Raw genomic sequence first — 24,799 nt, 5'->3', positions numbered from 1 at the left:
TTGGGACTTGTTGGCTGATGCAGTCTGGTCCTCTTGCGGAATCAGAGTCGAGGTCTGACAGAAACTTCTCCATTTTGTCAGAGAGAGAAGGACACAACGTCCAGGAGCAGCTGTGTACGACTCGTTAAGTTTGGTACAGAGAGCGATGGGTTTAGGACACAATATTTTGAGTAAAAACACAGATGAGGCATTCGGCTTTTTGACGTGCCGTGCCAGATTTGTGGCCGTTTGAGGTAAGGGACGGGATTGAAGTAGATCAAACACCAGAAACAGATTTGACCAGACGCCACCAGGACTTGGAGGAGGGAGACAGGTTTGAGTTGTCTTGACAGTAGAGGGATATTATTTCCTGGCTCTCCTGAGGGGAGACACACACTTGTTCTGAGCTTTGTGAAAGGAAATTGAGGAATTTTTAACACCATTAAATTCCAGAAATTAGTTTATGCCTCCGCCCCCGAAGGTGGCATTATGTTTTTGGGTTGTCCGTCCATCCATCTGTCCGTATGGCCTAAACCTTGTTTTTTCTCAGCAACCACATGTCCAATTGAGACTAAACTTTCAGCCAAGGAGTGAAACCCTTGCAGAATGTTTTTATGATAATTGTGACATTATAGGTCATGTGGCATGGCAGCCATCTTGGATTAAACTCAAATAATGGAAAAATGTGAAACTTGGCAGATTGCCAAGTACTCCTCATGGGTCAGTCCTGGGATTCTGATCACATTTGGTACACTTATGTAGAATCATGTAAAGATGAACTGATTTGATTTTGGGGTCAAGAGATCAAAGGTCAAAGTCTGTAATATGTTTATAACTTGAGAACGGCTGAAGTGATCTTATTCAAACTTGGTACAGGTATGTATAATGATGTGAAGATTTAACTGATTACATTTTGGGGTTAAGAGGTCAAGAGGTCAAAATCTGTAATAGAGCTATAACTTGAGCATGGCTAAAGGAATCTAATTCAAACTTGGTACATATATGTATGATGATGTAAGCATGAACTGATTAAAGTTTGGGGTGAAGAGGTAAAATGTCAGATTTCATGTCAGGTAAAAATGTAATAACATGAGAACAGCTATTTAAAGCAAACTTGGTACAAGTATTATAATGAAGTAATAATATGGGTATCGTTCTAGTATTTTTAAGCGTTTGCAGCCGAAGGCCAGAAGCATGACCTGTTTCTAATTTAAGTTGCATTAAATACTTGAACACAAATCACCTTCTTGTCAATTCCAACAACCTGCAGTTTAGCAGTACTTGAACATGTCAAATAGGGTGGTGAATAAGGATGATGTCGAATACAGCTTTGATAGTGCTTAACATCCATAATTTTTCTTTTTAACAATCTTTAACTTCATTATCATATTTAAATTGATGTACACATTCCATGAAGTAACATTGTTGTGGATGCGAAGTTCGTCGACGTACTATGGGGGGGGGGTGGGGGGGGTTATTCCACGTCCCCCCTCGAACTCAGGTTCCATTGAGGCCGCCGACCATGACTAAGCTTGTGATTGACGGATTGTGAAGCGATTCCGATCGCCAACTTCCCAGCCACGCACCAAAGAGTTTTCTGGTCAAATAATCCCAAATACCTTCAAGACACGACCGAAGAAACCGGGGATCGAACCCTCGCTTCCACACTTTATCGAGGGCCAAGCGGATTTGCACGGTTATTGAAAGCGGCATTACCTCACGTGATTTACGGACCTGATTCAAGCCAAATTCGGTCTTGGATGATGCTAGGCCAATGGAGAAAAGATGTACCCAAACAGGTTTGAAAGTAACAACAAAAATTTGCAGCCTTTTATTTTGAAGGCACAGAGACAAAGATGCACCTTATCAATCCTTACCTAATAATCAACTCCACTGGCGCCTTCACACTCTCACACACACACAGGAAATAACACACTTGTTATTATCGTACTGATGTACATGCTGGGATTGACTCCGAAGGTGGCCACATGGTCTGGTGTGTGCAGCATGCAGCTCGATCCTCGATCCCGACATGTAGCCTGGACGAGGTATCTGGACGACTAACTTCCACAGGTTGCACAAGCTGCAACGCAGGTGGACAAGCTTCAGCTTCAAGGTGAGTCATGGGAGAAGCCAACGCTTGCAGGCCAGCCTGATCAGAGCGAGAGATCGGCGAAGAGCAATGGGTGTCAGTCGGCGAAGCACAAAGCAAGAGGAGTGTGGTCGGAAAAATGCAAAAGGGGTGTGTATGAAGCACAAAGCAAGAGAGTGTTGTCAACGAAGGCAATATCCAAGAGGGTGTGTCATCCATGAGGCGAAATCCAAGAGAGTGTCGTCCACAAGGCGAAATCCAAGAGAAGTTGGAAATGTGATAAGCGGGGGGTTTTTATCAGCCCCAAAAAGCTTCGAGAATGTTCCACAGCCTCCTATTGGCTGAGGTTGGTCACGTGCTGGCTTTTAATCCTTCCTCCTCTGAGGAAGGTTTCAGTCCTCCTTCCCCCTTTCATTCAGGGCTCCGCATTTGGCCACCCCCACCCTTACTTCAAAATGGCTTCCCTCCACCACATGGAGGTTTGAAATCCTGCCTACTCTCAACGCATATTTGTTTGGATTATTGCACAATGGGAGGGGCTAAACTTTACATTCAATTAGAAATAACTAACACCTGCAGGCTACATGTTGTCGTGCAATTAACTAGAGGGGGTTTGTCTTCATGGCAAAACCGCACCAATATGTTCTATGAACTATTTAGATGGTTCTCAATCTTATTTCCCTGCAAAAGACTGATGCTGATTTGTATACAGGTGATGTCCATCCTGTAAATGTGGAAGGCAGACAACACAACAACGATTCATCTGTCACAGAAGATTCAAAATGTGCTTCTGCAAACGAAGGTTCAGATGATATTCACATGACAAATGGAAGTGCATCCTGCTTTGCAACTGGCGAGTGGAAATGTAAAAAAAAAAAATTAACATACAATATTTTGTGTTGAGAAAATATATATTTTTGGAAAAGTGTTAAATATTTTGCATTTGCATCAAAAAAGAAGAAAATGTTGTGTCCTTTGTTTCTGTAGAACAATCAAGAAGCAATAAGGGACAAATAAGGTCCAGTCACAGCTTGACCGTGAAGAAGAAGCGTTTTTTGAAGAAACGATCACGAGTTCAAGACACGCATCCTTTCACATACATGTGCACGTCTGGGCATCGCGCCACCAAGATTAATATTAAATTAAACAAACACAAAATGTCCCTGGAAAGGCGAATACGTTATTCGTGTAATGTGTGCACAATGGATTTTGCTTCAATGAGTAACATCAAAATACATATGAGGATCCACACTGGAAAACGCCCCCACAAGTGCTCTGTCTGTGATAAAGGTTTCCTGAGAAAAAGCCATTTGAAATTACATATGAGGATCCATACAGGAGAGCGACCCCACAAATGCTCGATATGTGATCAAGGTTTCACTCAAAAAGGCGAATTTAAATTACATATGAGGATCCATACAGGAGAGCGACCCCACAAATGCTCGATATGTGATAAAGGTTTCTCTCAAAAAGGCCATTTGAAATTACATATGAGGATCCATACAGGAGAGCGACCCCACAAATGCTCGATATGTGATAAAGGTTTCTCTTGTAGCAACAGGTTGAAATTACATATGAGGATCCATACAGGAGAGCGACCACACAAATGCTCGATATGTGATAAAGGTTTCTCTCAAAAAGGCCATTTGAAATTACATATGAGGATCCATACAGGAGAGCGACCCCACAAATGCTCGATATGTGATAAAGGTTTCTCTTGTAGCAACAGTTTGAAATTACATATGAGGATCCATACAGGAGAGCGACCCCACAAATGCTTGATATGTGATAAAGGTTTCTCTTGTAGCAACAGTTTGAAATTACATATGAGGATCCATACAGGAGAGCGACCCCACAAATGCTTGATATGTGATAAAGGTTTCTCTCGAAAAGACAATTTGAAATTACATGTGAGGATCCATACAGGAGAGCGCCCTCACAAATGCTTGATATGTGATAAAGGTTTCTCTCGAAAAGACAATTTGAAATTACATGTGAGGATCCATACAGGAGAGCGCCCTCACAAATGCTTGATATGTGATAAAGGTTTCTCTCAAAAAGGCGACTTGAAATTACATATGAGGATCCATACACGAGAGCGACCACACAAATGCTCGATATGTGACAAAGGTTTCTCTTGGAGCAACAGTTTGAAATTACATATGAGGATCCATACAGGAGAGCGACCCCACAAATGCTCGATATGTGACAAAGGTTTCTCTTGGAGCAACAGTTTGAAATTACATATGAGGATCCATACAGGAGAGCGACCACACAAATGCTCGATATGTGATAGAGGTTTCTCTCAAAAAGTCCATTTGAAAAAGCATTTGAAGATTCCTTCAGGAGAGCTGAAATCTGAAATACCAGAATATGAAAAATGAGGTTAAGAAGATTTCAAAATTGAAGAAACCTGAAATTGTTCCAGTCATAGTCAGAGCAACAGGGAATCTGGATGATCAAGAAACCCCCAACTGAATATTTTAAAAAATATTCTGGGGAAATATCACGGCAAACAAAAACTGCAGGTGGAGGCTGTCAGATGTTCAGTGAAGAATCTAAAAGGAGCCCTTGGAACAAAGTTATGAGAATGAAGTTTCACAAATTGGTTCAGGAATTACGATCCAAAAAAGGAGGTGGAGATTTTGAGTTCTTAAGAACTTCCTCCCACCTCCTAAAACCCGCCTATGGAGATAACAACCAACGACAGCGTCCTTACAAATGTTCTATTTGTGACAAGGATTTTATTTCTAAACGGAGCTTGAACTTCCACAGTGCAACCCACGCTGGAGTTCTCGCATAAAAAGTGCTCTGACTGGGAAACGTTTTGCTGATAACCGTTTGTTAAATTCACATAGCAATATCCAAACTGGGTTGTACGTGCTCCCCCCCCCTCCCCCCCCCCCCCTTGTGTGCGACCCTCACCAGGAGGCAAGGTATTCAGTGAACCAGTAAGGAGAAATCTCTCGTGAATGCGTGCAGCCCTTTGGGCATATAATTTGTCAGCAGAACTTCACAGAGCACCATTTGTAGCCCTTGACAACCAGCCACCATCCCGATCCCCTTGATGAAAGCCATACAGCTGGTTGTCACCAGAATGTCCACAACAATGACTGCAAACTGGTGTCAGAAGGCAAGAATAATCTCAAAATGCTAACCCCATCCACATCCTCAAACTAAGTTTAAAGAAAAAGACTGAAAGATTGTTGAAAGAATTGTTGAAAAATTGATGCCAAAAACTCAAATGGCAACAGAACGTAATCTCTCAATCTGATATTTGATCTCATCGTGCTTCTTTCAGGGTCTTCCTGTGGTTGCCAGTTTGTAATTCTTTTCTCTGTCTTTGCCATGTATCCGGCCAAGTTCCATTTGAGTTTTTTGATTGTGACCATTGTTTAGGAATTTGGTTTTCTCCCTGATTTAGTTGTTTTTCTTGTCCCTTTTCAGTTATGCTCAGATGGAATCATCAGATGGCATACTCTGTTTCATTATGATCTGTGATATGAGGAGAACACCCTTGTTGTAAAAGTGTTTATCAGAAGAAGACTCCTGCTTGTGTTTTTCATGAAACTTGAATTTGTGAAGTGTTTCACAATAAAGAGAGATGTCCTCAAAGCACAAATGCACTGTCTGTGATTGTGAATATGTAATGGCACATTATGATCAATTTATCAATCCTTGGAGAGTTTGGAGTTGTCCATATCGTGATAAGTAAACATGCTCAAACCGAGAGTTGTTCACCAAACCAGTTGAAAGCCTTGCATAGCATTTACCACCATGGCATGACTGCAATCCATGCCAACACTGATTGCTGCCAAGATTTGCAACTTCGATTTTTTGCAATTACTTATATTTGCAAGAATTTGTTCAGTGAAGGATGATTTTGTGGAACGTGCTGAGAATGTATTTTCCATCATGTTAAAGAGAGGATAGTTGGCTGATTGTTTGATCAGGTCTTGTGAGAATGTCTTTGCACAACATCGTCACCTTTTGTTTAAGTTTGTTTGGTTTTCATGAAAACAAGTTCCTATTCTATTTGATATCTGTATTAAATAAGGAGGTATTTCGGCAAAAGTAATACGTATAAAATATATTATAAGTTAGCATTAATGTGATTGGTTGGTGGTTGCTAGGATACGCAGTGCAGCGTAGTGGAATCGGTTATGGATGACAGTTTGAATGTTTGGTTGGCAGTTCGAGCCGATGGTTGGATGGAGATGTTGTGTAATGGGCATGTCTGTCAGGTGGAGTATTTATTGCTTTGTATATTGTTATATAAAGTGATTTATGATTTAAGTTATTAGTTTGTTTAGATATTGTTAATAGAAGTAGTAATTATATAAGTTTGAATAAGGATATTGCATTGCTGTGTTGACTAACTGTCTGGACACAACTTTGAAGTTGTGGGTCCATTGAAGTTGAGTAACCTACAAACGTGGACCTGCTGTCAGTGTTGTGGATCTGCCGTTTGGAGGTTCTGGGCTGAAAGGATCGAAACCTCGATGAACAACGGTGTTCAGCTGATGATCCAGGCAGTTGGAAAGCCAGTCATTTGCTTCTAGGTTAAAACTTCAAATATAAAAGTTTTTACAAGTACTTAATATATCGATGTATGTGTGTTTGTATAGGTGCATTTATATGTACATGTGTATGTATGTATGTGTTTATATATATATATTTATATATAAAACAATAAGTATTTCAATTTCCAACAGTTGAAATTTAATGGAATTCCAATTCGAATAAAATCTCAACGAAAAAAAAAAAACCTTTATTCGTTCTTGGCGCGAAAAAATGGCGCGCATTTTGTCATTATGTGCGACTTTACGTCACTCCTACGGACGTGAAAACATTTGTTTTCCTTAAAAATATATTTAAAATAAATACAATAGTACATAAATTAACAATAAAAGAAGCTAAAAAAACAATTTAAAATACAATAAAAAGCACATTAAAAATATATAAATCTGTACGTACAGTATACTGTACGTATGCGCAAGCGCGGGATCGGAAAGGGGCAATAGCGCCGCCACAAACTACACCATGGAATTGCAGCTGTCGCGGTTTTTTAAACCATTGATATTAAAATACAGAGTAGCCTATAACCACCAGGATTTTATGCTGATACCGAATCTGTCAAACTTTTCTCCGATATGTAGATCTTGAGTTATAAGCGGACATCCAGACAGACACACACACACACACACACACACACAAACACACACACACACACAGACACTCCTCCTTTATATATATATATATATATATATATATATATATATATATATATATATATATATATATATATATACACACACACAGACTTGGCATTTAATATGGAATTTTTTTTTTTTCTTGACTTGGGTTTACTTTCTGAACTCGGTATATCAATATGGTGAGTTTCTTTTATGCTTCGGTGATTTCTTTGTTAAAAGAACCATGTCTCTGTTTGCCTGTCGCAGTAAGAAGTCAATAACAGGATTATATCACAGGTGGTGTGACAAAATGTACGGACAGGTACATTTGACGATTGGCTTCACAATCGGGTATATAAGGGTTGTTGCGTTCTGTATTAGTGGAAAACAACTGCTGCACATCTACAAAAGTTATTGCCGCTTCCCCTGGAGATGGTCCGTCAACTCGACAATGCTGTTTGTCATTTAGTGGTGGCTTACGAAATTCCGGCATGAAACTGTGCTATTGCTCGGCAATATGGCATCACTCAAGGTCAGGAGTCAAAGATCCTGAAACGAAATGCTCAGAGGGGTGACCCTACTCCAATACCGAGGTCAGGACGTCCCCGCAGAACCACAAGGAGGGATGGTCGCGAGCTGTACCGGTTAGTCCGCAATGGCCGTACCATTCGTACCAAGTCAGCTAATCGGCTTAGGGCTGAGTGGCAGCAACTGACAAATGTGCCTGTAACCAGAAGGCTAGTCAACCAACGACTGGTTCAAGTAGGCTATCGTGCCAGGCGTCCCCTGAGAAAGTCACGTCTGACCAGACAACACCGCCAGTGCCGATTGCAGTGGGCCAGAAAGCACCGTCATTGGCAGCCAGGACACTGGAATCACGTGATCTTCAGTGACAAGTCTAGATTTCTGGTCTATCGTCAATATGTCCACGTCCGAGTGCACAGACAAGTGCATGAAGCCCACAACGAAGATTGTGTCATGCCAGAGTCCAAGCTGGAGGTGGTGGGTTGACCGTTTTGGCTGCTTTTCATGCAGGGGACAAAACTGACCTGGCTTTTCTGAATGGAAACCTGAACCAGTTCAAATACAGGGCCATTCTGGAAGAAACATTGCTTGCATTTGTTCATGCAGCCTTTCGAGGAAACTTTATCTTCCAAGATGACAATGCACGGCCTCATCATGCGCACATGATCCAACACTTTCTTGCTGACCGTGGTGTAGAGCATATGGAGTGGCCTGCCATGTCCCCGGATATGAATCCGATAGAGAACTTGTGGGCAGAATTAACGTGTCAAATCGACAACTTGGACCAGCAGCCCACATCTGTGCGTGAATTGCAGCAGGCTATTGCCACTGCATGGCAAGCGATTCCTGTCCAAACCTTGGCAAATCTCGTGAACAGCATGCCTCAACGTGTACGTGCTCTGCTGAATGCTCGTGGGGGTTACACGAAGTACTGAACTGTAATTTTACTGTCCGTAATTCCAGTCGTAATTTTACTTTTGTTTTTGTTTAAAAAAATTTTTGGCGAATGTGCAAAATAAAGAGATACTTCTGGAAAACGCACAGAAGTTTAACACAGTACTGTCCATGAATTGAGTTCGATATCAATTTACATCACTTTCAAGGATCAATTTATTTGCTTCGAAATGTCAAATGTGGTTTTTGTTTCTTTTAAGGATCACATTAACAAAATCTAGAATAATTTCAACATAATTCCAATGAACTTTTGGTTCGAATACATCTTGAAAAGTAAGTTCACCCCCACAAAAAAAATATTCCATATTAAATACCAAGTCTGTGTATATATATATATATATATATATATATATATATATATATATATATATATATATATATATATATATATATTGTTCATATATATATATATATATATTGTAACGGTTCTGAGAAGTGTAACGGTTTTTTTGAGAAGTGTAACAATTTTGGAGGAAGTGTAACGAATGTGAAAACGTTACAATGTGAACGTTACAAAAGTATGGTAACACCCTGGTAATGTAAATAATGGTCGCAGCCGTCCTCCTAGTTAATTCCATGAAACTTACACGCAGGTCACGATATATCTTTTTAAATAGTGTATTTCCTTATTCTATGTAGGGTAAATATGTGTTTCCCACTAGATTGACTTTGCATTGTATCAAACAAAATAAGCATAGGCCCTTGCAATTTCCCCAAACATCTCCGCTCTCCAAAGTTCTTTTAAAAAGGGTGCGAGTTGTGTTCAATCCCGCAAGCCGCCATTGCCCATGTGCTAACCTCGGAGAAGAAAGGCGTGTCTCCACCTCGTCATAGAGGGGAGGAGTGAGCCAGTCCTAACAGCCAATCAGCACCGCGGTGAGCGAACCGGTAGGCGCGCCCTCGCAGCCGGCGGCTTGATTCCGCCCGAGGTGATAAAAGCGACTGTAAGGGACTGCTTCATCAGATGACCAGATGACTTGGGAGATGACCTGGGAGGTGAGCGAAGAGGCGAGACCAAGAGGAGCGGTGAGATGCGAAACGCTCCAAGCCAAAGAGGAGAGGTACTCGGAAAGGAAACCAGCTTTGGAGAGACGCGCTGAAAGGAGGGAGACGGCTCCACCAAACGAAGAGGAGCAGGTGTGCCGAGCCAGCGCGTGACGTCTACAGCAGCGGATACGCGACGGAGGATTTTCCCGCCAAAAACCGCGAGGAATTCAGAGCTGCTGCCTCCGACCCTCCTCCCTCTCCAGCAATCCACCTCAAGCCCTACCTGCCTGCAATATCCCCTGTGTAAGTGTGAACATCGTCTGTCCTACTCGTTGTCTTGGGGTTAAGTAAAATGAATAGTTTAAGCTAACAATGCACTGTGTGACTGCTTCTTCAATCCATTGCTGTAAATAATTTTGGTCGCTCTTTCTTTTTGCTTGTGTGTGTATAATAAATCTGTTCTTCCTCCGTACTCTGTCTTCTTCTTCTTTTTCATTCTCTTTCGGTCGTTTTAGAGGTTTCCCGATTGAATATCTGTGGTGCGATCTGGTCAAAGTTCTGGGTGAATCGGGTTCTAATCGGGGAGTAACTGTTTGGACGCGGTAATACACCACCGCTCGGTCAAAATAACATCAAAACCGCGTCTGTAACAATATACTAGACGACCCATGACCCGTTGGGTCAATGTTATTTAGTATATAATTAAGGGGTTACCATGGTTACAGTGGGGGTCAAAGGTCAACCTATGGTGAAGATATATAATTTTCTCACACTTTCTAATAGAGAGGCAAAATGCCATATAAAACTAAATTTACTGGTTCTAATTGCTTTTATTTATCAATCCTCAGATAGAAGAGCAGTTTTTAGTAATGAGCAGTGAGGAGAAGACCCCTCAGCCAATGATGCCACCCCGCAGCCAATGATGTGACCCCTCAGCCAATGATGTGACCCCTCAGCCAATGATGTGACCCCTCAGCCAATGATGATGATGATGCTACCCCTAGACGACCCATGACCCGTTGGGTCAATGTCAATTTGAATAGATATGAGAATAGAACTAAAGCGAATGCTGGACATCATCAGGGAGATTATTTGGGCCAGCAAGCCATAAGGCTCACCTCTCCAGCGTTCTAAATCACTTACCTGTGACACGTGATTTCGGCCCTTATCTCCGATCACGTTGACGGAAATCACCACATCATATCGTCAAGATCCCTCCAAAAGGCTCGTCTTTGTCACATACATCACGCAACGTGCGATCCACAGCCTCGAAACTCTCTCTCCTGATCATAGGACACTCATCCCACACGATGGGTTTTGTACTTCGAAAGAGGTCTGCGATAGTGGAATTTTTATCGATGTTGCATACGCCATCTTCCCTCGGTGTCAGAGGGATTTGGAACCTTGAGTGCGCTGTTCTTCCACCAGGCATGAGGGTAGCAGCTATGCCAGATGAGGCCACAGCAGGGGGCAACTTCTCCACTCGCTCTCACTTTAGAGAGAATCAGGTTAATAAGAAACGTCTTCCCTGTGCCTCCAGGCACGTCAATGAAAATCATTGATGACTGATTCGTGCGGATGTTGCTATTCGCATCCATAGATGTGAGGTGTGATTCGTTGTCCACATCCGTAGCGCCGTCGGAGGGTTGATACGACATTCTTCCTGCAAATAGTATTGTGTTTGTGCTATGGTTTTGCCGATCATCAAATGACAAATAAATTACATTGTGAAAATTAAAGATTTCAAATAAACCTATTTAAAGTTTATGCGCATATAAATAATAAACAAAATCGAAGAAATATCTCTCGGTAATTTCCTGAAACATATTTTACTTCCGGGTAATAATGTGGGATGAAATAACGAAGATATATACTGTATGCCTGTTATTTTAGGCGGTGTATTTTCGTATATCAACGCGGCGCGATTTTTAAAATATATCTCTGCAATTTTCCGTGTGTGCGTGAATGTTCTCAATTATTTCTTTTACCGAGTCTAAAACTATCGATAAAAATGAAATCATATGGCGAGTTAGATTGAACATAAAATGCGTGAGAGAGACTCAATGGCCTTGAAGATACAAGCCTTTCAGAATTCATTTCGTTCTATAAACGGAAACTTTCATCGGATTTTCTTCCCGTTTTTTTTCAACCGAGTCTAAAACTATGTTAGCGACTGTGAAAAATGAAATGATATATCGAATTTGATAATTTCATGTGAAATGTGAAAAATTTGATTTGTGAAAAATGAAATGTGAAAAATGAAATGATATATCGAATTTGATTTGAAATAAAACTGAGAGAGAGAGCAAGACACCACGGGCCTACAAAACAGGGCTCAAAGCTATGCGAGTTAATAAAATGGTGGATATTACGACTCTCTCAAAGGGGTTAGCCACGCCCCCGGACCGATCGAATGTTACACACAAACACGCAAGATTTCAATTTGATAATTATATAGATAGATGGAAGTATACATTTAATGGTATAACATGTTCTTTGAACTCTCAAGATGGTTCTCAGTCTCATTTCCCTGCAAAGGACTGATGCTTATTTGTACACAGGTGATATCTATCTTTTAAATGTGGAAGGCAGACAACACAACGGTTCATCTGTCATTGAAGATTCGAAATGTGCTTCTGCAAAGGAAGGTTCAGATGATAATCACATGACAAATGGAAGTGATTCCTGTTTTGCAACTGGTGAGTGGAAACGTATAAAATTAACATACAATCTTTTGTGCTGAGAAAATATAAAAGTTTTGGAAAAGTGTTAAATATTTTTCAAATTTGATTTTGACAAAAAAAAGAAAAGAATTGATGTTCTTTGTTTCTGTAGAACAATCCAGAAGTCATATGGGACAAATGAGGTCCCGTCGCAGCTTGACAGTGAAGAAGAAGCATTTTTTTGAAGAAAAAATCACATAATCAAGACTCACTTTGTATAAAATACAAGTGCATGTGTGGTCCTCACAACACCAAGAGAGATATTCAATTTCACAAACACAAAAAGGTTGCAGAAAGGCAAATATGTTGTAAGTGTAATTGTGTGCAGAATGTATTTTGCTTCAACGAATAACATCAAAGCACACATGAGGATCCACACTGAAAAATGCCCCCACATGTGCTCCATCTGTGATAAAGGTTTTTTGACAAAAAGCAATTTTAATAAACATATGAAGATCCATACAGAAGAGCGCCCTCACAAATGCTCGATATGTGATAAAGGTTTCTCTCAAAAAGACAATTTGAAATTACATATGAGGATCCATACAGGAGAGCAACCTCACACATGTTTGATATGTGATAAAGGTTTCTCTCGTAGCAACAGTTTGAAATTGCATATGCGAATCCATACAGGAGAGCAACCTCACAAATGCTCGATATGTGAAAAAGGTTTCTCCCGAAAAGCCCATTTTAAAATACATATGAGGATCCATACAGGAGAGCAACCTCACACATGTTCGATATGTGATAAAGGTTTCTCTCATAGTGGCAATTTGAAATTACATATGAGGATCCATACAGGAGAGCGACCTTACAAATGCTCGATATGTGATAAAGGTTTCTCTCAAAGCAACAGTTTGAAATTACATATGAGGATCCATAGAGGAGAGCGCCCTCACAAATGCTCGATATGTGATGACGATTTCTCTCGAAAAGGCGATTTTAAATTACATATGAGGATCCATACAGGAGAGCAACCTCACAATTGTTCAATATGTGATAAATGTTTCTCTTGTAACAGCCATTTCAAATTACATATGAGGATCCATACAGGAGAGCGACAGCACAAATGTTCGATATGTGATAAAGGTTTCCCTCGTAGCAACAGTTTGAAATCACATATGAGGATCCACACAGGAGAGCGTCCTCACAAATGCTCGATGTGTGACAAAGGTTTCTATGAAAAAGGCAATTTGAAAATACATATGAGGATCCACACAGGAGAGCGACAGCACAAATGTTCGATATGTGATAAAGGTTTCCCTCGTAGCAACAGTTTGAAATCACATATGAGGATCCACACAGGAGAGCGTCCTCACAAATGCTCGATGTGTGATAAAGGTTTCTCTCGAAGCAACAGTTTGAAATAGGGCGGGTCATACTCAGGTGCCAAAATCAATCTGAAGGAAATCCTAACATGAGGGGTGTCTATATTATGTGTTTTTTATGGGGAATTCAAATATGAGTTTATTTTTTGGATAGGATAACTCTAACCTACATCAATTTGTATTTCTAAATTGCCAATTTTACCCTTTTGAACCCCTTTATAAGATATTAAAAGATATAAGGGAAATCATTCATATTGACACAGCCAAATCAAATGTGCATATTTATTAACAGGTGAACTGTATGTATATCACTGGTTACAATTACAAAGATCAATCTCCTTACTTCTTGAACTTTACCATGTTGCACAAGTCCTGCTTTGACTCATTCTTGGACATCAGCCTCCTGCTGGTCTCCTGAGCCCTGATGCCTCCATCCCTCTTTTCCTGTGAGAAGTACTTAGCAGAAGCCTCAGTCACCATTTTAACAACCCTCTCAATGCTTTGTGTGTGGCAAAGCCAGTTGAGCACCTCCCTGGGGGTGTTGATGAAGTTCTTCACCTCCGAGGTGCTTAGGGAGCAGGTGAAAGGTGGCTCTGACACACCTTCTGACCAGCTGATCAAGTTACCAATGCTGAAGCATCACAGTTGATGTCAGGTGTCTTTCTGGTCCTGACAGAGGAGTCCCCCAGCTGAGTGTCTGGGTCCCCCTCTCCCCTGATGGCCAGGATTCTCTCCACCCCCTCAGTCCTCTCCTTCTGATCCTCAGAGCACAGCAGTGTTTGGAGGATGGCTTCACTGTGGGCATACCAAGCACATCTTCTCACAGTCGGCATCACAAGGTCCAGCACCTCCTTCCTCTGGGACTTGAGGCAGTCCAGCTGAAACAAGATGTGCCTCGGCCCTTCGATCCAGGAGTGCTTGACTTTCACGTTGAACCAACATGGATAATACACTCCAATGATGAATTCCACAATGAATTGCAGATTCTTCTGGTTCTTTCCTGTCAGTCCATGCTTTGACACCCAGAGCCTGAGAAGTCTGTTCGCTGTGGTGAGCCAGCGGCTGTGGTTTACTGGTCCAATCTCCACGAGAGCCAGCCTTGCAGGAAGCACTCCATCCCTGCTTGCACAGACAATTTTATAGCCATAGTGTTGATCAGTTGAGAGATCTTCAATGGCCTAGTCAGACAGCTTCATCAGTGGAGGGCCAACAAAGATCCGGGTGAAGTTTGGATTGATATCCAAGTCTGTAGCAGAAGCAAGGAGCTTTCCTATTGGCCCGGAAAATGTGTTGTCTGACAGAGTAGGGCCATCAAGGTGAACAATGAGATGGCGCAGGGGAAGTTCACCAGTGTGCAGGTTGCACACGAACCAGACCAGCTTTCTCCCCAGGTGCAGCTCCAGCTTCCGCATTACTCCAGCTTTCACACCAGTGTTGACATTTGTTGAGTCTCCTCCAATGGCCCACAAGGTCTTATCAAAACCCCTCTCTTTCAGCCAGGCAAACAGGACCTTAGCAATCTGCTCTGCATGTGACTCCTCTTTAGTTGCTTTCTCTGGGGTAAAGTGGAACAGGTAGTAGCTACCAGGCTCACTAACAACCGTATAGTGTTCTTCCTTGATCTTTGCAGGAAAAGATTGGTCATTGCCCTCAGCTTCCATCATCACATTGGTCAGGTCAATCCACCCATCAAAGAGGATGCAGGAGATCCCCCCCTACTCCCTGCACTTCTCATCAAACTCTTCCCCCAGCTCTGTCATCAACTTCTCCTGTGCTCTATTGACCTTGTTCTTATCAATAACTTTACTTGTATTGTCTTCTGTGATGATTCCTGCATCAATCAGAGCTGCAGTTGCTATCGCTGCAGTTGGCCTCAGCCCTACGCCATACCTTACACTAGCAAGGGCAATGTTTGGAATCTCATCATAGTTTTTCTGGACCTTTGCTGAAGCTGCAGGCTCAGTGTCAGTTTCAGGGAAGAGCTCAACTTCAGTGACAAACTCATCTTCAGCACCACTTCTCTCCAATTCCAGATCCTCATCACCATCTGACAAAAATCTCTCAACATCCTTCCTGGCTGCCTTCTCTGCTGCTGCAGCATTTTCCTCCTTACTCCTTCTCCTTTTCTCTGCATTCTTTTTATTTTCCTGCCTTTCCAATGTCCTCACCTGTCTCTTGTGCTCTGGCAGATCAGGGCTCCCCATTTGGTGGGGTCCTTTACTTCCAACCTTCTCTTGCTGTCCCTTAATGTAGGCAAGATCTTTCACAGGAATCATTTTCTCTCTGCTGCAGGAACAGTTAATGTGGGCTTGGATCACACAGCCCTCACCGGCCTCTCAGCCTCCCCCCTCACAACTGGTAATCTGACCCTTGCAAGTCAAAATATCAAATAACTTGTCTAACTTGACAATGAACCTCTCTTTGGCATCAAGTTTGCCCTTCCCAAGAGAAAACTTCACTGCCTGATTCCAGACCTCCTTGAGCTTGGACATGATGGTCACCTTTTCATTGATAACAGGAGGCTTGAAAAGAGCATTAGCTTTGCTCCACTGACAAATCAGACCAGGGTAGATGTCACACGAGCTGGTCCACTGGGTAGTTCCTCCTGTCATCTTCACTTTGCTCCCTCAAGTAGATGCCATACCTCAGGGTATCCCTCACAGTTGGCAGTTCAGACACCAACAGCTCCTGCCCAGTTGCAACAAGATTACTTAAATGAGAACTTGATTTCATCCTTGTTCTGACTTGAGCCATTTTTAGTAGTTCACACTGAAATAAAAATAATAATACACAGGTAAGTATCCACTACAGACAGATATTAAGGTATTACACAGGTATTACAGAAAACCATCAAAATATTCACTTCACAGGTCACTATTTTCCTTCACATGTAACTCAGGCTGGCAATAGGTAAGTACACAAATCAATTAACAAATATAATATAAAACAAGGTAATTTACATCTAAAATTATTATCTATTTGTTCCTCAGGTTCCTTATCAAAAACGTACTTACTGGCAATGCCATAAGAAGAGAAGAGAAGACAGATGGATAAGGATTGCCAACCTCCTCAACATCGAGCTTTCAGCAACAAGATGGCTACAACTGCTGTCCCAACAGGAAGTTACCAAAATAAAAGCCTGAACTTCAAAATAAAAAACTTCTCTTTTTTCCAGAAGAATAGCAATATAATCAAAAATTTAATAATAATCAACTGCAAATTGATGTAGGTTAGGGTTATCAGAATTTTTTAAAAACCTCAGATTTGTGTTCTACACACCAAAATACGTAATATGAACAACCCTCTCGATTGATTTCCAAAAAAAAAAAAGTATGGCCCGCCCTAGTTTGAAATCACATATGAGGATCCATACAGGAGAGCGTCCTTACAAATGCTCAATATGTGATAAAGGTTTCTCTCAAAACAGTAAATTGAAATTACATATGAGGATCCATACAGGAGAGCGTCCTTACAAATGCTCGATATGTGGTAAAGGTTTCTCTCAAAACACTGAATTGAAATCACATATGAGGATCCATACAGGAGAGCGACCTCATAAATGCTCGATATGTGATAAAGGTTTCTCTCAAAAAAGCCATTTGAAATCACATATGAGGATCCATACAGGAGAGCGTCCTTACAAATGCTCGATATGTGGTAAAGGTTTCTCTCAAAACACTGAATTGAAATCACATATGAGGATCCATACAGGAGAGCGACCTCATAAATGCTCGATATGTGATAAAGGTTTCTCTCAAAAAAGCCATTTGAAAGCACATATGAGGATCCATACAGGAGAGCAACCTCACAAATGCTCGATATGTGATGAAGGTTTCTCTCAAAAAGGAAGTTTGAAATTACATCTGAAGACCCACACAGGAGAGCTGAAATCTGAAATACCACAAAATGAAAAATGAGGTTTATATTATTTCAAAATTGAAGAAACATGAAGTTGTACCAGTGATAGTCAGAGAAACAGGGAATGTGGATGATTAAGAAAACTCTAGGTAAGCACTTAAAAAGCATTCCGGGGAATATCACGACAATCAAACTACAGGTGGAGGCTGTCAGAGGTTCAGAAAGGATTCTAAAAAAGAGCCTTTGGAACAAAGCTATGAGAATGAAGTTTCACAAACTGGTTCATGAATAATGATCCAAAAAAGGAGGTGGATATTTTGAGTTGTGGGAGAACTGCCTCCCACCTCCTAAAACCCGTCTCTGGAGATTACAACCAACGAGAGCATCCTTACAAATGTTGTATTTGTGATGAGGATTTTATTTCTAAACGGAGCCTGAACTTCCACAGTGCATCCCACACTGGAGTGCTCACATAAAAAGTGCTCTAACTGTGGGAAAGGTTTTGCTGATAAAGGTTTGTTAAATTCACATAGCATAACCCATACTGGGTTGTACACGCCAACTTTTCAAGCGATGCTCAGCAGCAGGTAAGGTCGTCAGTGAACCAGCAAGGAGAAATATATAGTGAAAGCATACAGCCCTTTGGGCATATACCTTGTAAGCACAAATCCTCAGAGTACCATCTGTAACCCCTGACAACCAGCGCGCTCCCCGAGAGCCCCTTGATGAAAGCCATACGGCTGGCTGTCACCAGAATGTCCACAACAATGACTGCAAACTGGTGTCAGAAGGCACCAATAATCTCAAAATTCTAACCCCATCAGCATCCGCAAACTAAGTTTAAAGAAAGTGACATCTTAAAAAAAAAAAAAAACAGTAAAATTTATTAATTTGGTTCTCCATATTCTCATAATAGGGAATTGTTGAAAATTTGATGCCAAAAACTCAAATGGTAACAGAACATAATCTCTCAATCTGATCTTGGATCTCATCGTGCTTCTTTCAGGATCTTCCTTTGGTTGCCAGTTTGAAATACTTGTCTCTGTCCTTGCCAGACATCCAGCCATGTTCCATTTGAGTTTTTTGATTGTGACCATTGTTTAGGAATTTTGTTTTCTGTCTGATTTTGTTGTTTTTGTCCCTTTTTGGTTATGTTTAGATGGCATCTTTCCATGGCAGTTTGAATATAATTTTTTTCTCAATCTTTGATGTAGTCCATGTTTCATTGTCATGTGTGATATGGGGAGAACACCCTTGTTGTAAAATTGTTTAACAGAAGAAGACTCCTGCCTATATTTTTCATGGAACTTGAATTTGTGAAGGGTTTCACAAGAAAGAGAGTTCATCAAAGCACAAACACACTGTCTGTGTTATTACCCTGCACTCGTGAAGCGAAAAGCGGGGTTAAGCAATCGGGTGCGTACGTGTGCCGTGTGCCATATGTGTGCCATCTGCATTTAAAAAAAAATCATTTTCTCGTCAACCGCTGGTGCGATTGACATGAAATTTTACCGTATGAGTGCCTCTGCCTGTAGATTTTTTTGCTGATCATTATGACGTCGTAGGTCACGTGGTACAGACTCCATGTTGGAAAATCATTAAACCTATATATCTACCAAACCGCTTAATGGAAAAAATTGAAACTTTCTTTTTGTGAAGTGCACCCCAAGAGGAATAAGATATGTTGATGATAATGTCAGAGGTGTCTATTATGATGTCATAATTCGACAAGCACAACGCTTGATCTGATCAGTATGAAAAAAAAAATTGCCTATGCATCTGTTAGTCGGATGAACACTAAATTTTCAGAAATAAGCGGCTCCTCCTGTAGAATATTTTTCATTATAATTATTACGTCATTGCTCACATTGGTACAGACGCCATCTTGGAAAAATCGAAAAATGCTGCACCTCTATATCTCCAAAACCACTCTGGAATTTGTGATGCGTTTTGCAATAAAGAGAGGTCCTCAAAGCACAAATGCAGTGTCTGTTTTAGTGTGAAAATGTAAATCACATTATGATCAATTATTAGTCAGTGAAGAGTTTGGAGTTGTCCATATCTCCAGAAGTAATCCTGATCAAACCGAGAGTTGTTCACCAAACCAGTTGAAAGCCAAGCACAGCATTTACCATCATGGCATGACTGCACTTCATGCCATCACTGATTGCTTCCAAGCACCTTGGTGACACAGGGACCAATGTGGAAGGCCATACAGCTGGTTGCTCCCACATTTTTGTCAACATCAATAGTAATGCATCGTTTATGGATGGAATACCTTCAAACACAGACATCCAAAAAAGTGAAGAGTGAACGAACCATGAACCCCTCCCCCCTTCCCCACCCACCCCCCCTCCCACCCCCAAAAAGGTTGACATTCAATTGGATGTGACCAGGACATAATGAAGTCTAAAAAATTCTTGGAACTTGCAATTCCAAAACATTCTTGCAATTCCAAAAACAGATCCTTGCAACTCCAGCCCAATCATCCTGCTCCCAATCAACCGCAAGGTCATTCAATCCATCATGACTTCTGACATTCAATCCTTCCTCTTCTCCAATGGCTTGATCTTCGATTATCAATATGGATTCAGACTAGTCCACTCTAATCTCTACATGCTGCTTTGGCGGTCTCAGCAATGGATGGATGTCCTCAACACCAGACAGGAAATCAGAGCTGTCTCCTTTGACATATCTCGTGCCTTTGATAAGTACTGGCACCCCACCTTGCTCACCAAACTCGCCTCTTCTGGTATCCATGGAAATCTCCACGCATGGCTCACAGATTTTCTCCTGTCGTATTTAACGTGAGGCTCAAAATGGAATTCTCTCATCTCGTCTTCCTGACCAGGCTGGAGTTCCTCAAGGCAGTGTTCTGGTCCCTGTGCTTTTTCTCATCTTCATCAATGATCTTTCTGACCCTGGGAAATCTTTATATTTTTGCTGATGGTTAAATCATCCATCACCCTCTGCCGTTCCGTCTCTCATCCCTCAGATCGACAGTTCCGGGCAAAAAGCAGCCTCTTACCTCTCTGTAGACTTGGATAAAACCCTCCTATCTCGTTTCCCAACAATCCTGTTCAAGCCTTTTGGTCTCGCTATCTGCCGTGATCTTTCCTGGGAAACCCACATTTGCAAGCTGGCCTCCAAAGCCAGTGGCCAACTGGGCATCCTCCATCTTGCAAAGTCCTTCCTTGGCAATGCTGGGCTGTTCACCACCGACAAAGCTTTCTTCTGCACATTGATGGAGTATTGGAGTATCCCCTCTGGGCTGGTGCTCCTGCCTCATACATAATGCGGCTTCACGCTGTAGAAACCAAGGTTTTTAGGATTGTTGGTACTTCCCACGATGAAGCTAATTTTGAGGGCCTTTCACTCTGTCACCACTGGCAGGTTGGCGGTCATTCTTTCTTCTATCAAGTCCTCTCCGGCCTTGTTCCCCAGGCTCTCTCTGTGCTCTGTCTCCCAAATAATCCTGCACGACGCACAAGGTCTACCAGTAAACATCTTCTGGTGAAACTGCCACAATGAAGACTCTTTGCTGACTTTCACTCTTTAATTCCTCTTTTTCCGCCACCAGAACAAACTTCCGCAGTTTCTTCAATCACACTCCTCCCTCCAGGTTTTTAAAACAGGTGGTCACCACCATCTCATATTTCCCCTATCCAAAACCTTGATCTTTTGTACCCCCTTTAATCCACCTTAAATTGACCTCATTCAAATTCCGATTTCTTTCCTGATTAAAACTACCCCGTCATGTCCATTTTCTTTATCCCACATACCCCACCCAGCCCTCTCTTTAACAGATTTCCCGATGGCCCTGTTCCCAGCTGTTGTTGTACTGCCCTCTCTCTCCCCATGTTGTCCCACCTGCCCCCCTTATTATGTTTTTTTTTTTTTTTGTATACTGAATCGAGGCTCGTGAAAGAGCTGAAAGCATGTTCCATGTGTTAGCTTTCATAGGAACCGAGACTAAGTATACAAAAAAAAGGTTTCACTGTCTCCCCTTCTGACCAGCACTGTTCTTGGTCAGTTTCTCACAATGTGGGTGTTTTGACTGCAAGTGGATGAGAACGAACATAAGGGATATTTGTTGTTCTCCCAGGAAGGCTTTGAGTAGGGCGACGGCCTGTACACATGGAAACTGGTCCCTCCTCTGGATTCTCCAAAGTCTGGTTGAGTGTATATATTTGTGATAGGCTCCGTTCCGGAAACAAATAAACGAATGACTCCGGTGGTGCTACTATATCGGCAGACTTGGCCTTGTACTGAACCATCAACTCTGAAATTACGCTGAGGACAATTGTTGGGTCTGTCACCTGTCCCTTACTGACCAAAACACACTAAAATACCCTTCTCTGCCACCTTTTTAAAGCTTGAACTCTGCTTCAATGCATCCTTCAAATGGAATGGGGCTTCTATTTTCAGCCTTTAATCACAATCCATCCTGTAGTATTTCTTCCACTGGTCTTGCAACGGTGTCTGGCAAGTTATCTTGTAGCCAGTCTCTGCTTGCTTGGCTTATTTGGGAACCAGTATCCAAAAAGGCCTGAACCTCAATGCCATTCAGTTTACAGTGTGTTGTGGATTAACCGTAGTCGTCCACTGACGAACATCGACATTATTTAATCCAAACAATGGACGAGTTGGTTAAATCATGCATCAGTTCAACATTTAAAGTGAATAATTGTCGAAATAAAAACGGGACTGCGGGTCCTGAAGCTTCCTGGTTCAGGAGCAACAATCACTCAAACCACAACGACCTCAGACCTTGAATTTTTTCTGTCGTGAAAAGTTTTTGGTGCATCATGGGCGATGAACGTTGTCGTCAAGTTTTATCGAAATTGTGTGTCGTTTCGGAGAAGAAAGTACATACCTCCCCCCCCCCCAACCCCCCAAGAGGCGCCCCCAATGAGCGCAGATTTTGATGCGGTCAATCAATCCACCTTGATAAGGTATCAGGTATGCAGCTTGTGGTCAGGTTGGTCAAAATCGCGTGTTTGGTTCAAGTAATAATGACTGAAGTGTTTGTCTAGTCACTCACTCACTCACTCACGGACTGACTCAATGACTGACACTCACTTCCTGACACTGCAGTGGCGAATTAACGCACGTGCCCAGGCCCCCAAATCCCATGACGTCATGCAACCAATGCAGCCCGACATCAGGAGAGATGAGAGATAACGAGAGATTGAAGGAGCTGTGGCTCCCACGTCGATCGAAAGAATGGACGCGACAAAAAGCTTGAATTCATCTGAGCTGCTTTATTAGAATCAAACACTCAGGCACTCTGGGAAAAACGTTTTACGGTCGGCAATATATATCTATTCCGCCAGGGGGTTTGCCCAGGCCTGGCGCCAGGGGGCGTGGCCCCGCGGGCCGGCTGCGGCCTGGCAAGCCGAGGGCGAGCCTGCCCGGGCGTCCCGACCGAGGCCTGGCAAGTCGAGCGCGGGCCTGCCCGGGCGTCCTGGACGAGCCCGGCCTGGTGATCGCTCCGCGTCCTTGATAGGTGCAAGGCGATTGTGTAACCCCAGCGGCAGCCGCTACACACGTCCCCCCAGAATCGACTTGCACCAGCAGGGTCAACTTGAGGGGGGTCCTGATGACCCGGCCGAAGCGACCCCTGGTGGGTCGTGGGAGGGGGTCCGGTGAGGTGGCAGGCGGTCGAGTGGGGGGCACCGTGGACGGGGGGCGGCCTCGCCGCGGCGGGAGGGCCACCCGTGGTGGGTGGTCGACGTCCACGTGCGCCGGCTTGAGGCGGTCCACTGCAATCCGGTCCGACCTGCCGCCGATGTCGATGACGAACGACTTGTCGTCCCGTCGCAGCACCCGGAAGGGCCCGTCGTACGGCGGCTGGAGTGGCCGCCGATGTGCGTCGTGACGCACAAAAACATACTCCGCGGTGCGGAGTGCTGGGGGGACGTAGGACTGGGGGTCACCGTGGTGGGATGTCGGCACGGGGGCAAACCGACGGGCGGCCTCCTGGAGGTCCGAGCGCTGGCGAGCTGCGGACCAGGGGCTGGTAGCGTCGGGCACGAATTCGCCCGGGACGCGTAGCACCTGGCCATAGACCAGCTCGGCGGTGGATGCCTGGAGGTCCTCCTTGGGGGCCGTGCGAAGGCCCAAAAGGACCCACGGCAGCCGGTCGGCCCAACCGCCGTCTTGAAGGCCGGCCATGAGCGCGGCCTTCATGGAGCGGTGGAATCGCTCGCACAACCCGTTTGCTTGGGGGTGGTAGGCCGTAGTACGGTGGAGCTTGACCCCCAGGTTGCGGGCGACCGCGCCCCACAGCTCGGAGGTGAACTGTGGTCCGCGGTCTGACGAGATGTCCGCCGGTGCGCCGAAGCGGGCGACCCAGGTGGCGATGAAGGCCTGCGCCACGTCGGCGGTGGTGGTGGAGACGAGGGGAACGGCCTCCGGCCACCTGGTGGTCCTGTCCACCATGGTGAGCAGGTGTGTGAACCCTCGTGATGGGGGAAGGGGGCCCACCAGATCCACGTTGACGTGGTCGAAACGTCGTTCGGGCACGGTGAAAGGTGCCAGCGGGGCCTGGGTGTGTCGGTGGACCTTGGCCCGTTGGCAGGTGGTGCAGGCGCTGGTCCAATCGCGGACGTCCCGACGAAGGCCGTGCCAGACGAAACGCGCCGACACCAGCTTCTGGGAAGCTTTCCGGCCCGGGTGGGAAAGGCCGTGGAGGGAGGCGAAGATGCGGCGTTGCCAGGTGACGGGCACGATGGGGCGAGGCCGGCCTTGGGAGACGTCGCAGAGCAGGACAGTGTCCGCGCAGGGGATGTCGGCCAGGCGGAGGCCCGTGTCCGCCGCCCGGAGGGCTTGCACCGTGGTGTCGGTGGTTTGGTCCGCCGCCATAAGCGCAAAATCCACGCCCAGGTGGACCGCGTTCGTGCTGGCCTGGGAAAGACAGTCGGCCACGGCGTTGTTTTTGCCGGCGACGTGCCGGATGTCCGTGGTAAACTCCGACACGGCGGAGAGGTGGCGCTGTTGGCGGGCCGACCATGGCTCCGTGACCTTGGCCATGGCGTAAACCAACGGCTTGTGGTCGACGAACGCCGTGAAAGGTCGGCCCTCCAGGAGGTGGCGGAAATGGCGGACGGCCAGGTGTAGACCGAGGAGCTCCCGGTCAAACGTGCTGTATTTGAG

At 43.8% G+C, this 24,799-nt stretch overlaps 1 protein-coding gene across 1 annotated transcript; it reads left to right on the top strand.

The window, feature by feature from the left end:
- The first annotated feature begins 12,988 nt into the window (after positions 1 to 12,988).
- On the top strand, positions 12,989 to 17,700 carry LOC144888415 (uncharacterized). The gene is made up of 2 exons (XM_078766330.1): positions 12,989 to 13,292; positions 17,195 to 17,700. The coding sequence occupies exons 1-2, from the start codon at positions 12,989 to 12,991 to the stop codon at positions 17,698 to 17,700; spliced, it is 810 nt and encodes a 269-aa protein (XP_078622456.1).
- Positions 17,701 to 24,799: the final 7,099 nt, after the last annotated feature.

The sequence above is a fragment of the Myxine glutinosa genome, chromosome 1, assembly GCF_964187855.1.
Source record: "Myxine glutinosa chromosome 1, kmMyxGlut1.1, whole genome shotgun sequence".
NCBI classification, from domain to species: domain Eukaryota; kingdom Metazoa; phylum Chordata; class Myxini; order Myxiniformes; family Myxinidae; genus Myxine; species Myxine glutinosa.
This window is presented reverse-complemented; position numbering and strand designations above follow the sequence as displayed.